This window comes from Colobus angolensis, unplaced genomic scaffold (assembly GCF_000951035.1).
Source record: "Colobus angolensis palliatus isolate OR3802 unplaced genomic scaffold, Cang.pa_1.0 Scaffold343, whole genome shotgun sequence".
In the NCBI taxonomy this organism is placed as follows: domain Eukaryota; kingdom Metazoa; phylum Chordata; class Mammalia; order Primates; family Cercopithecidae; genus Colobus; species Colobus angolensis.
In genome coordinates this window covers 1,628,374-1,642,002 of record NW_012116744.1, presented here as the reverse complement: position 1 = coordinate 1,642,002, position 13,629 = coordinate 1,628,374, and the positions used below count along the sequence as shown (strand labels likewise).

The window sequence follows — 13,629 nt, the reverse complement described above, 5'->3', positions numbered from 1 at the left end:
ACACACACTCAGGGCTTTTCCACGTGATGAGAGGGATCTGGGATTTTTCTATACCGATTCCTATTGGCCATAGGGTGAAGGCCGCTCCCTGGGTGGGGGTGTTAATTCCTGCACTTCCAGCTTGACATGTAGCCAGCATCTCCTAGAAAGAGCCCCCAGGCAAAGGAATGCAAAGGTGGCATTTGGGAGGAGGCTGGGGGTGCTGAAGTGGTAAGGGCACCCTTGTCATCTGTTACAGAGTAAGCAAGAAAGAGGCAGGTCCTGTGTTCTCAGAGCTCACGCCATGCAGAAGAAAACCAGTATATACCCCTAGGTTGGCTGCTGCATGGATACCTGATTCTCTCAATGTCTGTCCCAGGTTCTTCCATTCCCCAAGGGGAAGGGAAAATGACTGTCAAGTTCTCATGGAAGCAAGATTTTTGAGGAAAAGGGATTCTGGATAAAGCAGCTCCCAGCAGCCAGTACTGAATGCATGTCTCTTCCGCTCCTCCACAGAGAAACGTGAAAATGTCAACTCCAAAGCAGAATTATACACCATACTTGGCTTTTATAAACAGAGATAAATAGAGTTAGAAGAGGGGGAACCGCATGTACAGATTCTGTGCACCCTGGCCCAACAGGAAAAGCTTTCACGCCTCAAAGGCACCTTGCTGAATAGAGCCACCATTACACTCGCTGCCTGGGAACCTGGAGCGCCTTTGAAAATGTTCAGCCTGACTTCAGCCCATTGTGTCTCCCTCAAAACTGCAAAAGGAGGGAGACGCCTCAGCGTGCGGGCAGAGTCTAATGAACGGCATCCGGGAGCACAAAGGGACTGGTCACATCACCTCACAGCCTGCAGGCCGGGGCAGGAGTGCCGCTGATGCTCTGTTTGCCTGAGCTGTGCCTTAGAAGACGCTGTGATGCCAGGCAGGTGGGCAGTGTCGTCTTTAACCAGTTCACGAGTCTTCCCTTCCTCCACCTTTCACAGCCCTTGACAACCCAGTTGTTTATCCTTGAGGACTGCGTCTCTCTCCAGCGTGAAATTTCACGATTACACTTTCCTTTCCGGAGAGGGGTGAGTGATGAGGAAGTGAGGAACAGAGATTACTCTCTCCACAGGACCCCAAATCTCGGGCAGCCTGGAGGTTTCTCCAAAAATCACAGAAGAGATATCTGGGTACTTCAGCCCTGGAAGCCTCTGGAACTGCAAAACTATGTTGCCTTTCCAAACATGCATGCATTTTTTCCCAGGCCCCTTTGGGGTTGCCGGTTTTCTTGGTTTCCAGGGTTCCTTCTTTCCCCCACATTGTAACATCTCTGGAATCTGGATGTGCCTTCCATTTGCTAGTATGTCATATCGTTTAATTAGCAGAGATTTTTTTTTCCTTTCCAAGTGGTAGGTAAATTGGTGGTAGCCTTAAAAAATGGATGGCATCTTAAATTTGATGGAATGTGCTAAGATTTTTGTTTGTTTGTTTTTTTGGCTATGCATTATTGAGAAACAGAACTCTAACTTGGAAAGCCACCTTGCTGTGTATACTTTGAGGACTATTGACCCCAGCCCTCTGTGTGTCCAGCATGGGGCAAGGGACAGAGTAGGTGCTCTAGGGATGTGGAGTGAATAAAGGCAAGGTGTCTACGGAGGAGAAGTGGCCTGACCAGCTGGCCCCCACCACGCTCATCTTCCACATCTCATTTCCCCACCTCCCTGGAATCACCTCCCGCCCTCAACCTCAAGCCCTCTACCCTCTCCCACCTTCTCACTGCAGTTTCCCCAGCAAACTCCTATACAACCTTGAAGGACCAGTCCAAAGGCCACCCCCTCTGTGAAGCCCTCCCTGACCTGTTGGTTTCTCTCACCCAAATTCCCCATTACTCTTACTGGTTTCCCATAGATACCCATCTGCCTGTGTCCCCGCCAGACCACAAGATCCTGAGAACACGGGCATCTCTTCTTGCTCTCCCCAGCCCAGCTTAGAACTGGGCACACAGTCAATGCTTAACCTTTATTTGTTGAAAGAATGAATAACCTTATCCCACCTCAATCTCTTCATTGCTTCATAATCTGTTCTCAATGCTCCCCATAAAGAGTGGAAAACAGCTCTTGTGTCTGCCTTTGCCTCTGATGAATCCCCATGCATTACTTTGATCTCTCCAGCTCATAATAACTATTAAGCATCACTGTGTGTCAGGCACTGTGCGAATCACTTATGTTCATTTTCTCATTTAATCTTTACCAGAAATTGTGGTTGGTACTACTTCCTCATTTTATGGATCAGGAAGCTAAGGTTCAGAGTGGCCAAGTATCTTGCTCAAGGTCACAAAACTAGTAAGTGGTGGAACCAAAATTTGGACTTAGGCAGTGGAACCCCAAGGCACACAGTACCCTAGACCATCCAATTCTGGCTGCGCAAAATGACATGCACAGTGTCTACACTGTCTGTATCCCAAACGGTAGATGCCCAATACATCCTTAAGTGTATGTGACCAAGGGGATGAGTGGTAAATACCTTTTGTGTCTACAAATTCTGAGCCTGTTTCGGATTCTTTTCCTTCATCTTTCTCATTTCCTGGAGCCAAAACTAGGGTGAGAAATAAAGAGAGATCTGTGTCCATTCAAGCCAAGGCAATAAGAGGGATGGGATTCTAACCGATTATACCAGCATCTTCCTCTCTCTCAGCGGGGCTCTCCTTGAAGGCTTCCACCATTGCTGCATTGTAAAGGTGTTCAGGATCCTGGAGACAAAATAAAATTCCTTCTGAAAGCTAAGTGACAGGACGTCTCCCAGGCAGGAAATCCCGAGGGATTCCTCCCCAATTGCTCCCACACCTGCCCAGGTGTGAGTTACCTTGAACTGCAGTCCTCGCAGGTTGTGAATCAGTTTTGCATAGCGCCCTCTCTCCTCCATTAGCTCCTTGTGGGTTCCCTTTTCACAAATCTCTCCATCTTCTAACAAAATAACTTCATCACAAGACTCTAAGAACTGCAGAGGTAAGTGATCGACAATGAACTTCTGCCTGGAAAGGAGAGCCCATGCCAAACTCCTCTCCAACCTTAGTTAGCATGGTTGACTTTAGGGGCCAGATCATTCTTTGTTTGAGGGGGCTGTCCTGTGTGTTGTAGGATATTTACCAACCTCCTTGGCCTCTACCCACTAGATGTCGGTAGCACCCCATCCCAGAGGTGTGACCAGCAATGATGTCTCCAGACATTGCCAAGTGCCTCCTGGGGGCAGGTTGGCCCCCAGCAGAGAACCATTTATCCAAATGTAACCATTTACACCCACAGGTCTCATGAGTCCAAAAAAAGCCAGCCTTTGGCTGTCACAGTGAAGCACACTGAATCTTCCTTTGCTACTGCTCCTTAAATAAGCTGCCTTCGTAAGAAATCTGATCATGGTTGGGCTCAGTGGCTCACGCCTGTAATCCCAGAACTTTGGGAGGCTGAGGCCGGTGGATCATCTGAGGTCAGGAGTTCGAGACCCACCTGGCCAACATGATGAAACCTAATCTCTACTAAAGATACAAAAATATTAGCCAGGCATTGTGTTTGCCGCCTGTAATCCCAGCTACTTGGGAGGCTGTCACAGGAGAATCACTTGAACCTGGCAGGCGGAGGTTGCAGTGAGCCAAGAAGGTGCCACTGCACTCCAGCCTGGGTGACAGAGCAAGACTCCATCTCAAAAAAATAAAATAAATAAATAAATAAATAAATAGAAATCTGATCATGGAGATTTGGGGAAAGTAAAACTGACAGTCACTGCAGCCAGGACTTGGTAGCAAGGGGAAATATGGTCTTCACGAAGGCCCTTCGCTGTTCTAACATTACAAGCCTCCCTCGTCATCCCCATTTAGCCCAGGAGAAGCAAACCATGGTGTGGTCCCCAGGCAACAGGCCACATTCCCTGGCCTGAGGAATTTATGCCAGCTTTATCTATGAGATAAAAACACAGCTACATTTAATGCTGGTATCCCACATTTTGCCCAAAGCACTTCTGTTTTATTAATTTGAATTCCTTTCACTTCCATATCATTCGTGAGATCAAAGAGTTCTGCTAAGAGGGTTTTCCTTTCATTTTGGAATGAGACACAGAGCTCTCCCCACCAGGATCAAGGAAGTCCGCTCCTAGAGGCAGGCAAGATGCTGAGACTAAAGATGGTTTGACCAAAAGAAGCCTTTGCAGTATGGGCCAGCGGTCTTCCCTGATACTGCACGGTTCATCCAAGGTGAAATCAACCTCTGCTGCTCTTGATTACAAGCCTGAAAGAAGTAGCTGTGTTTGGTCATTGTATACTTGACTGGGCGAGTTGGGAGGGTGCCCAAAGGCTGAATGATAACAGTTCTAACAGCTTGGACAGCTCCAGCCCTCATGCCTCCCTCCCATTAACTGCCCAGCTCTCTGTCTTATCGGCTGATATTTCAGATGGGGAAACTGAGACACCATAAGCCTGTTCCAGTCCCATGGCCTTTTCTGCCTGTGCCACAGCACACACTCCAGCTCCAGGAGCTCCCAGGGAAGCCCCCTCTGGGCAGCAAGCCCCCAATTCACTCCAGAGATATGAGGCCGATTTGAGCAGCTTTGTTCTGTAAACTGTCACTGAATCTGCCCCTGAGTTAGATTTCAGTGGCTGCTCCCAGCCTCTTTTCACTGGTTTCCTTAGAAGAGTGATCATCCATCCCAGCCACTCAGATGTTTGCCTGTGGACCTGAGAGTAAGAGAAGAGGGGATAGGCTCTGGAAAAGCCCCGGGCCCCAGTTCTGGGGCTCTGAGTTCCATCCTCCCTGACAAGGGACAGCGGGACTAAGATCTTGTGCCACTTGGTGGCTACCTGCCTCTTCCAACTTGCAAAAAGTGAGATAAAATGACAGGGGAAGGTGGAATCTGAGGAGACAGGCCTGGTGTGAAGATGGCTCCTGCCTGAGGTCATACTACAGCTCAGTCAGTTTTAAAGACTGAACCAGGACCGAGGTTGTGATTCCCCTCATGAGGACTCCTGGAGGGACAGCTGTGACCCACACCTGTCAGGGATGAGGTATCCCCTCCAGATCCCCAGAGCCCTCAGAGGACAGCCCTCCCTGCTGCAGGGTGTCTCCAGGGAGATTCCAGGTGCAGAGCGGGGGCTGCCAGGTTTAGCACCTGGACTTGGCCAGAGCCCATTCTCAGTCACCTCATGGGGGTCTTGAAGAAATCTAACCTTGTCCTCCATCCTAACTCAGAAGAAGAACTAGGCCAGAAGAAGAACTAGGAGCTCTTGTCCACACCAGCCCAGTGTGATGCTTCCTGGAGGTGCTCAGGCCTACTCAGAGGAAATCCAGACAATCCCCATGTGCAAAATTCGGATGCCTTGAGCTTATTCCGGGGCCAGAACTCTAGCCCTGGGCAAAGGTTGGCTCAGGCTAGGGGCAGCATCACAGCAATGGGAAAGCCTGGTTTTATGGGGTCTTCGAGGAACCCCCTTTTTAGGCTGGTCCTCCTGGCCACTACTGAGGGTTCTAAAATGCTGGCTGCAGCATCCTATAGCCATGGCAACCTTATTTGCTGCAATTGCCCCTCCCTCTCCACCCCAGCTTGACTTACCCTTGAAAAAACCTGCTTCCTGTCCCCAGACCAGGCCCTTATGTAACATGTTCTCTGCAGGTAGCAGGAGAGTAAAGAAGATGGGACTCTTGCTCTCCTGCCCCAATAGGCCTTTCAACATAAGTCAATCCCGAGGAATCTCTCATCGGGCAAGGAGACACACACGTGCACGCATGAACACACATGTGCACACACATGCACTGCCCCCCTTCTCTCGCACATCTCTGGAGATTCCCTTCAAAGAGGAGAGAGGGAGATGGTCTGGAAGCAGGGAAACCTGGCCTGGGAGGAGGAGGTTCTTGGATTCCCACCAGGCATTCAGGACCCCTTATGTGGGACCAATGCAGTGAGGACTGTTCCCACCCTGCCAAATTCTCAAATTCACTCAGGTCAAGCCCAGTCACTTTCTTCAGTGAGATTCATGCTCCTTAGCCTGCGACAGTGGCCCTGAGCAGGGAGAGCTTCCCCAAAGTCTCAGCCTTAGTCCCAAAGTCCTGGCTTCCAGCCTCTTTCCCCTGGGGTGTGATGCCTGGGGCATCTGGGACCCTCATCTAAGAGGTCTACCACCCCCTGACACCCCCAGTCAAGGTGTCCCTGGCCTCAGGCTTGCCCAGAATTGCTGGATTAAGGGTGGGGCTGTCATTGTTTTCCCTGGCTCCCAGAACTGGGGGAAGCAATCATCCTTTTACCAGGCACCCAGAACTGGGGGAAGGGTGCCCCAGTCCACCCACAGGCAGGACTCAATTGCTTCTAGAGAATCTACCCTCTGGGGCAGGAAAGGTCTTGACCCCACTGAGGCCATGCACAGAGTGGAACAGGTGGACCTCCTGGGACCCAGGAAGGCTGGGGAATCATGAGTGTCTCTTGCATCCCTGGCTCCCTCCCCACATTCCCAGCTGAAGACAGGCAGATATAGGCAGAATAGCAGGCTCTGTGAGCATCAGACACCAGCCACACCCATCCTGTGACCTCCTGGATCCTGCGTGTCCCATCACCTGTAGCTGGTGGGTCACCAGGACGACTGTCTTCCCCCTGAGCGTCTTCTTAATGCACTCCTCAAAGACGTGCTTCCCCACATGGGCGTCCACAGCCGACAGGGGGTCGTCCAGCAGGTAGAGTTGACGGTCAGAGTAGACGGCGCGGGCCAGGCTAATCCTCTGCCTCTGCCCCCCGGAGAGGTTGAGGCCCCGCTCCCCAATCTGTGGACAGGGACAATGCTACTGCCTATTGTCAGGCCACCCTGAAGTTCTTGGGCAATGGAAGCTTCCTGGAGCTTTTCAGGACTCAGGGGAAAGATGTACACACTGATCCTCACCTCGTCCAAGTTCCTCCACCCTTTATGGGGCCCCCAGTCACACGAGACTCTGTGGTGAGTGGAAGTGCTCCACTTGTCTACCTCTCCAGGAAGCCTGGTGGGCAGTGGCGACTAGGGCAAAGCTCTTTCCCATGAGGAGTGAGGGGTGCCCGTCTCACAAGACCTCAGCCCAATGCAGATCCCACGGGGAGGGGCTACGTCATTATTACCACCAAAGGGAATTGTGTGAGCAAAGAGCTGGGGAGAATGCAGCAGTGAACCAGAGGGAAATGTGGCTGGGTGCAGATGGAAAAGGGAGTTCCCTATTTTATTTACTTGGAGAGCAACTATCCCATCCCTAGGCAACTCTAAGCACTGTGGAGAGATAAGCCTTGACTTCCTAGTTCATCATCACTACCCTAAGACCTGGCATCACGCTGGGCACAGAATAGGTGCTCAGCAAATATTTATGGAAAGGATGATTGCTTACTGTAGGTGATTCTATCTAATGGAACCCAAAGTGAACCCCACGTGTTCAGCTAGGCATTGAGCTAGGCACGGGGTGGGACACACAAGCTGGACAAGAGAAGTCCCCTCTCCCTGGGGAGCTCCACTGTGGGCAGGTTAGTTATGTACATAATAGCAGCAGCAAGCAGAATTTCACAAGTGCCTGCTGAGAAGCATCAATAGAGTTCTTTGGAGCAAATTATTCAGGTGGTGGGACTTGGGAAAGCCTTCCTTAAGGAGGTAGATCTGGGGTTGAAACTCAAGGGGTAGTGATGCCACAGAAGCAGAGACTTAGAGGCTAGGAGGTGAGTGGACACTTTGGCAGGCAGGTAGGAGCATGGCCTGGAAGGGTGAACCAGGGCTGCAGTGTGGGAGGTCTCAGATGCAGGCCAGGAAGGCTTCACGGCCATTTCCTTGGGGAGGCAGACTGAGGGCACCAGTAGAGAAAGACACCCCAAACTGGCCTTTCCTCAGAAAGCTTTAGCCTTCTGATCTCCTCTGGGGCTCCTGGGCAAGGTGAGGAAGATTGTGCAGAGGGCACAAGAAGGGTGGGGACCTGAGATGGCAAGGTGACTCCCTGGGTCTCTTGGGGTGGCAGGCTCAGCCCAGGATGGAGCTAGCACTTTGGACAAGCACCCAAGGGGGCAATGTTTAGAGGTGACCCCCATACTCCTGGCCTGGGCAGAGCCAGTGAGGCAAGAAGGGGCCCTGGTTTGGAGGACAGAGCCAGCCCTCGGGATGAGGAAGCAGTTTTCACCAGAAACCCTTCCTGAGATGACAGGCAGATTGGGAGTAGCCCCAAGAAGTGACTACACTGTGCCAAACACCAGTAAGCTTGGTGCCACGTCCACTGTGACATCCAGCAAGTACAGATCCAGAGGGAGAATTCAGAACGAGTGGAACCTGAGCTTTGCCCATACGTTCTTGGGGCATCTGGATGTGGAACAGGGGCTTGCTGGCCTCAGCCCTTTGGACCTGAGCAAATGTACTGTGTGCAGCAACAGTGGGCTTGCGCTCCCAGCCCTGCTCACCTCAGTCAGGTCTCCATAGGGGAGGTTGCTCAGGTCCTTCTGGAGGCCACAGACGCGGACTGTGTGCTGATACCTGTTGGTGCAAAGCTCAGAAGTAGCTGGGTGAGAAAGACTGCAAGCACCACTGCCCTGGGCTGTCTCCACAGGCACTGCTGGTGTCGCTGGGACAAGGCCAGGGGTGGCGAGTGCTACGTCCAAGGCTCCCTGGCCAGTCACTCTGCCTTCAATGACCCAAGGATGGCGTCCCATTGACCAGTGGCCCCTCCCCTGACCTGATGCAGTGTTGATTCAGGAATGGCTCCCCTGCCAGGCAGGGTTCTTGCCAGGCAGGGAAGAAGACAACCGTGAACAGGAAAGCCCTGCAGGGAACACTGAGGGCGCCACCTGCTGGACGCTCGTGGGAGTCAGAGGAGGGGTTACCCATGGGGGCTGCAGTCACTGGGGACCGCCTCCTGGGGGGCACAGGGCTGAAGCAGGACCGTGGGTGGAAGAGAGGGTGTGTGTGAAGGAGGCTAACAGCAGGTGGCTGGGTGATCACAGATGACGACCTTGACATTTGCCCAGCCCCTTCACAAAGCTAGTCCATCCACCCCTCACTGCTACTCGGTTGGAGAAAACAGAGTTTTCTCCCCTGTGACTACTCAGGACACTGAACCGAAGGGAATGGCACCTGAGGTGAGGGGGTAGAATGGGAGAGAGAGTGGGACTCCTGCTCTTTGGGCCTCTTGGCCTCTCTATTGTGCCCCCTCAGCGTCACCCTCTGCCTAGCCCTGCAGCCCAGGCTTTGGGGAGTTTGACAGCTGAGGCCCTAGCCAGCTCTGCAGCAGCCAAGCCGCCAGGACTAGCACCCTGTCCTGCAAAAAGCAGCAAAGCTGTGGGGTTGGCCCCACAGTGGTCCCCAGGGGCATGACCCCGCTCTGCCCCAGGGGAGGCCTTTGGGGACTTCTGGCACCAAGGAACCTAAGACCATCAGTGGTCACTGGGATGTCGTCCCCATGTTATGACAGATGCCCACACCCTCCTCCCTCGGTTTTCTCTGCAACTCAACCTCACTGAGACAGCCCCATCATAAGCAGAACCTTCCCCAGGCATCACAGAGCCCCCGCACAGCCGCCTTGGGGATCCAACTCCTGCTCGGGATGCCTGTAGTGCCTGGCTCAGGTGTGTGCTCCCTCCCAGCAGCTGCTGAGCAGCACCACTGGGCCTTTAGGTTTCTGTCCTGCTCGGCAGGTTGCCTGCCTCCACAACAGCTGATTGGTTGGTGGATGACAGATTGACTGATTGATATCATTGGCATTATCATCATCAGGACCCTCTTTCCTTCAGTGAGTGACAATGGGCAGGTCTCACAACTCAGACATCGAAAGATAAACCTTCCCAATAAAGAGGCAAGAAAGAGAGCAGATAGGCATGAGCAGCTGCCTCCCGGTTGCACACAGGCCCCGAAATAGAACCTGGGCACGGCCCGAGCATCGTGCCCACACACAAACTTTAGGGTTGGCGTACATAGCAGTTATGATGAGGGGCCTTGGAATCAGAGAATGGGTTTGACTCCAGCTGGGCGACCTTGGACAAATGACTGTACCTCCCTGATCTTCACTCTCTGCTCTATAAAATTGTGCAAACAACAAACTCTCATTGGGTTGTTGTGAGAATGGAGCAGAAAAACATGTGAAGCTATTAGCACAGTGTCTGCTGCATGGCAAATTCTCCATCAGTGGGGGCCATAATTGCTATTACTACATTTGCCAATCTGCGACTACAAGCCTCAAACTGCGCAGCACATCTTCCTCCCCTCAGCACCTCCCACCTTCAATTGCCTCCCACCCTCCTGCTTCCTATGGCCCTGAGAGTTTCTGCCCTAGGAGCAAAATCTCTGCTAAATATGCCACATATGAAGGATGCTAGATCCATCTTTCAAAGCCCAATTCAAGTGCCATCTTCTCTTCTCTGATCCACCATCCTCTCGTGATCTCTGCTGCCTTGGAACAACCCGAGCACAGTCTCCCGCCACCTGGCTCATTCCTCCCTGGTGCACTGTCATTTCTGTGCATTTCTTATAGCCCCTTCCAGGCTTGGGCATCTTAAGGGCAAAGATACACCTGGGCCATCTCTGTCCCCATGTGCCCTGCATGCTGCAGGCATTTGGCACATATTTGTCCTCTGAACGTCATTTTGATGAATAAGGCAACCCTCTGTCCAGTCCGCTTCCACAGACAGAGAAGGTGTTCCAAGTGAGTGGCACAGGCCAAGAGATGCTGAGCAGAGTAATTTGGTTGCACTGATCACTGACTCCTGCACTGATCACCTTCCTGCCACACCTGAGCCTCCTGGCCACAGGATGGCATGGCCAGGGAAGAGGAGGTGAATTGACAAGCCTCTTGATGAGAATATATATGCTGACCATGCCAGCCAGCAGGGACAGAGTTGGTGGGTAAGATGAGAAAGGCCAAACTCCCGCTGGAGAGCTGACAGCCAGATTCCTAAAACCAACTCTAATTCTCTTAATTCAGCATTGTGATGCCTGGGAAGGTTTCTGAGTGACCCAGCTGTCAGGCAGCTCCAGCTCCAGACAACTGATGTTGATCTGGAGCTCAAGGTCTAAGTCCAAGACTCAACTCTGACATTTAATAGCATTTAATACCTTGGGAGGGTCAACTCGCCTCTCTGGGCCTTTTTCTTTATCTGTAAAAAGGGGATATAATGCCATGATCTCCCTAAATGGGTGGTTATGGGACTCAAATGAGAGAATGTACATGGCAATACACCAGCTAAGCAAAGAACCATAGGAAGCCATTACTTTCCAGAGCTTAAAGATGATGGTCCAATCAATGGTGAATTGGATAAAGAAAATGTGGTATACATACACCATGGAATACTATGCAGCCATAAAAAAGAACAAAATCACGTAGCAACATGAGGCAGCTGAACTTCATTATCTTAAGTAAATTCACACAGAAACAAAAAACCAAATATCACATGTTCTCATTTATAAGTGGGAGCTAAACCTCGGGTATGCACAGACATAAAGATGGCAACAAGAGATGGGGGGATTCCAAAAGGAGGGAGGGTGAGAGGGCACAGGGATGAACAGCTGTCTATTGGGTACTATGTCCACTAAAGAGTGAACAGGATCAGTAGAAACCCAAACCTCAGCATCACACAATATACCACTGTAACAAAGCTGCACCCCCTGAATCTAATGTTAAAATTAAAATTTAGAAAAAATCAAACATTTCAGAAGTAGGGAGAGAATAACTATAGAAATGTCCAAGGTGATCACAGTATTAATGAGTTATGAAATGTTCTTAGAGAAAATATTTCTCCCCAAATTTCTGTCTGTTCATTACGTACTACAGTTATTACAAATACATAATCATAATTTTCCTGTTGAAAACATTTACAATATACTCTTTCAGTACTTTTGAAACATACAATACATTAAAATTTATCATTGTCACCATTCTGTGCAATAGATCACTAATGCCTATTTCTTCTGTCTAATTGAAACTTTGTACCCTTTGGTCAACATCTCTCCTTTCCCCACACTCCCCTCTCCCCCAGCATCATATATCAAAACACAAACGTGTACCCCATAGATAGATGTAATTATGTCCATTTAAAAAATAAAATAATATTAAAAAGTTGATGGCTCAAAGTAAATCAAATAATTATAAGTTGAGCTTTGTTTTTGTGTAGTTAGATCATTCTGAGGACACTAACAGCGATAATATATCCTGATAGCTCTGATTTCAATTAATAATGTCAAGGCTGACTCATTACATACTTGCTCATGATTTCAAGCAGTTTTGGGTACTCAGCCTAAAGCAAAATTGCTGGATTCATTTTTCTCTAGTCAGACCACAGATGCCCTGTTGCAGAGAACCTCAGAACATATGCTCCTCTGCCCTGGGAATGAAGTACCGATTCTATCCTCTTCCCAGTGTGCAGTCACAGGTCTGCAGAAGTTGCCTCTCCTTAATGCTTGGCTCAGGAAGAGGAAAACCAGTGCCTGTGTGGATCTGATGAATGTTTAATGGGAATTCATTAAACTCAGAATCCACTTAGCAGTCATTACCAATAGCATCAGCATCTGTAGGAGAGTGTATACCAAACACAAATGTGCCTCCTGCTTTAAAAGTTAATATTACCTTTGGTGATCATACTTTTCTCCAAAGAGTATGTTTTCTCTCACATTTCCATGAAAGATCCATGCCTGCTGTGAAACGTAGGCCAAAGTTCCATTGACCGCCACCACCCCTTTCTGCAGCTGCATCTGGAACAACAAAACCAGAGAAGCTTCAGGAGCCAAGCCTTGAGGACATTTCCTCGAGCGCCCGTTGCACCCTGCCACCCACCTATTCCACAAGTATTGGTTACAAAGCTGCAAAAGCATCGACAGGATGTCTTGTCCATGCACCAGAAAGCCCAACCATGCAGATGGAGAATCTCAGAGTCAGACGCCTGCACAGGGCCAGGCAGGGAATGTTTGAAAAGAGTCAGTGGTAAGCTCTGCTGCAAATGGGAGAGCTTGGACTCCAGGGCTGCTCCCAGTGCACATGGCACCTGGGCCTAACTACAACAGGGTGTTCTCTCAACAGACTCTTCACAAGAGGTTCCCCTTCCTCCAGGTGCACTGGCTGGATCCAACCCTGCTCAGCCAGTCCCTGGGAGCAGGGCACCGCCTGCACGGCTGTGGGTGCTAGCCTTCGCACACCCCATCTTTAGGAAGCAGCTTGACTCAGTTGCATCGTTGGTGCCATGAAAGGATACAGGCCTGATGGGGCAGGATTTTCTAATTTGTCAAAAGAAGTCAAAGATCCAGTTTTCCATGAAATCTTTGGACTTTTAAAGCATTCGGCAATCCAATTAAAACTATGCATGGGCTCCAGTTTGTGACCCTGAGTACATATGCTCATTTAAGATGACTCCTCATCTGGGCAACCAATACACAACGGTAGACAGTGGGGATGCAATGTTCGAAGCTATCAACAGAGGGGACATGTGGGGCAGGCCACAGTGCTCAGGGGTGATGCTCACGGGGCAGTGGCAGTGGGTCCAGGGACGGAGGAGGAGAGTCACCAAGGCAGCCAAAAGATGTGATGCCATTTCACCTCAGGAGTTGTGCAATGGACAGAGAATTCAATTTGGAGAAGAGACCACGATAATAACAATAATAATCATAGTATTTTTAATGCGTAGGGTATATTCCGTGCACTGAGTTAAGAGTATGTTC

General features: G+C 50.3%; 1 protein-coding gene across 2 annotated transcripts in view; it reads right to left on the bottom strand.

The window, feature by feature from the left end:
- Positions 1–13,629, bottom strand: part of ABCC12 (ATP-binding cassette, sub-family C (CFTR/MRP), member 12) — a 72,433-nt gene that overhangs the window by 25,404 nt on the left and 33,400 nt on the right. For both annotated transcript variants that reach the window (XM_011952600.1, XM_011952599.1), the window contains 6 exons: positions 12,545–12,669; positions 8,394–8,466; positions 6,557–6,760; positions 2,832–2,966; positions 2,634–2,718; positions 2,493–2,564 (listed from right to left, as the gene is read on the bottom strand). In XM_011952600.1, the coding sequence (XP_011807990.1) occupies positions 2,493–2,564; positions 2,634–2,718; positions 2,832–2,966; positions 6,557–6,760; positions 8,394–8,466; positions 12,545–12,669 (694 nt within the window). The remainder of the gene's footprint in view (positions 1–2,492; positions 2,565–2,633; positions 2,719–2,831; positions 2,967–6,556; positions 6,761–8,393; positions 8,467–12,544; positions 12,670–13,629) is intronic.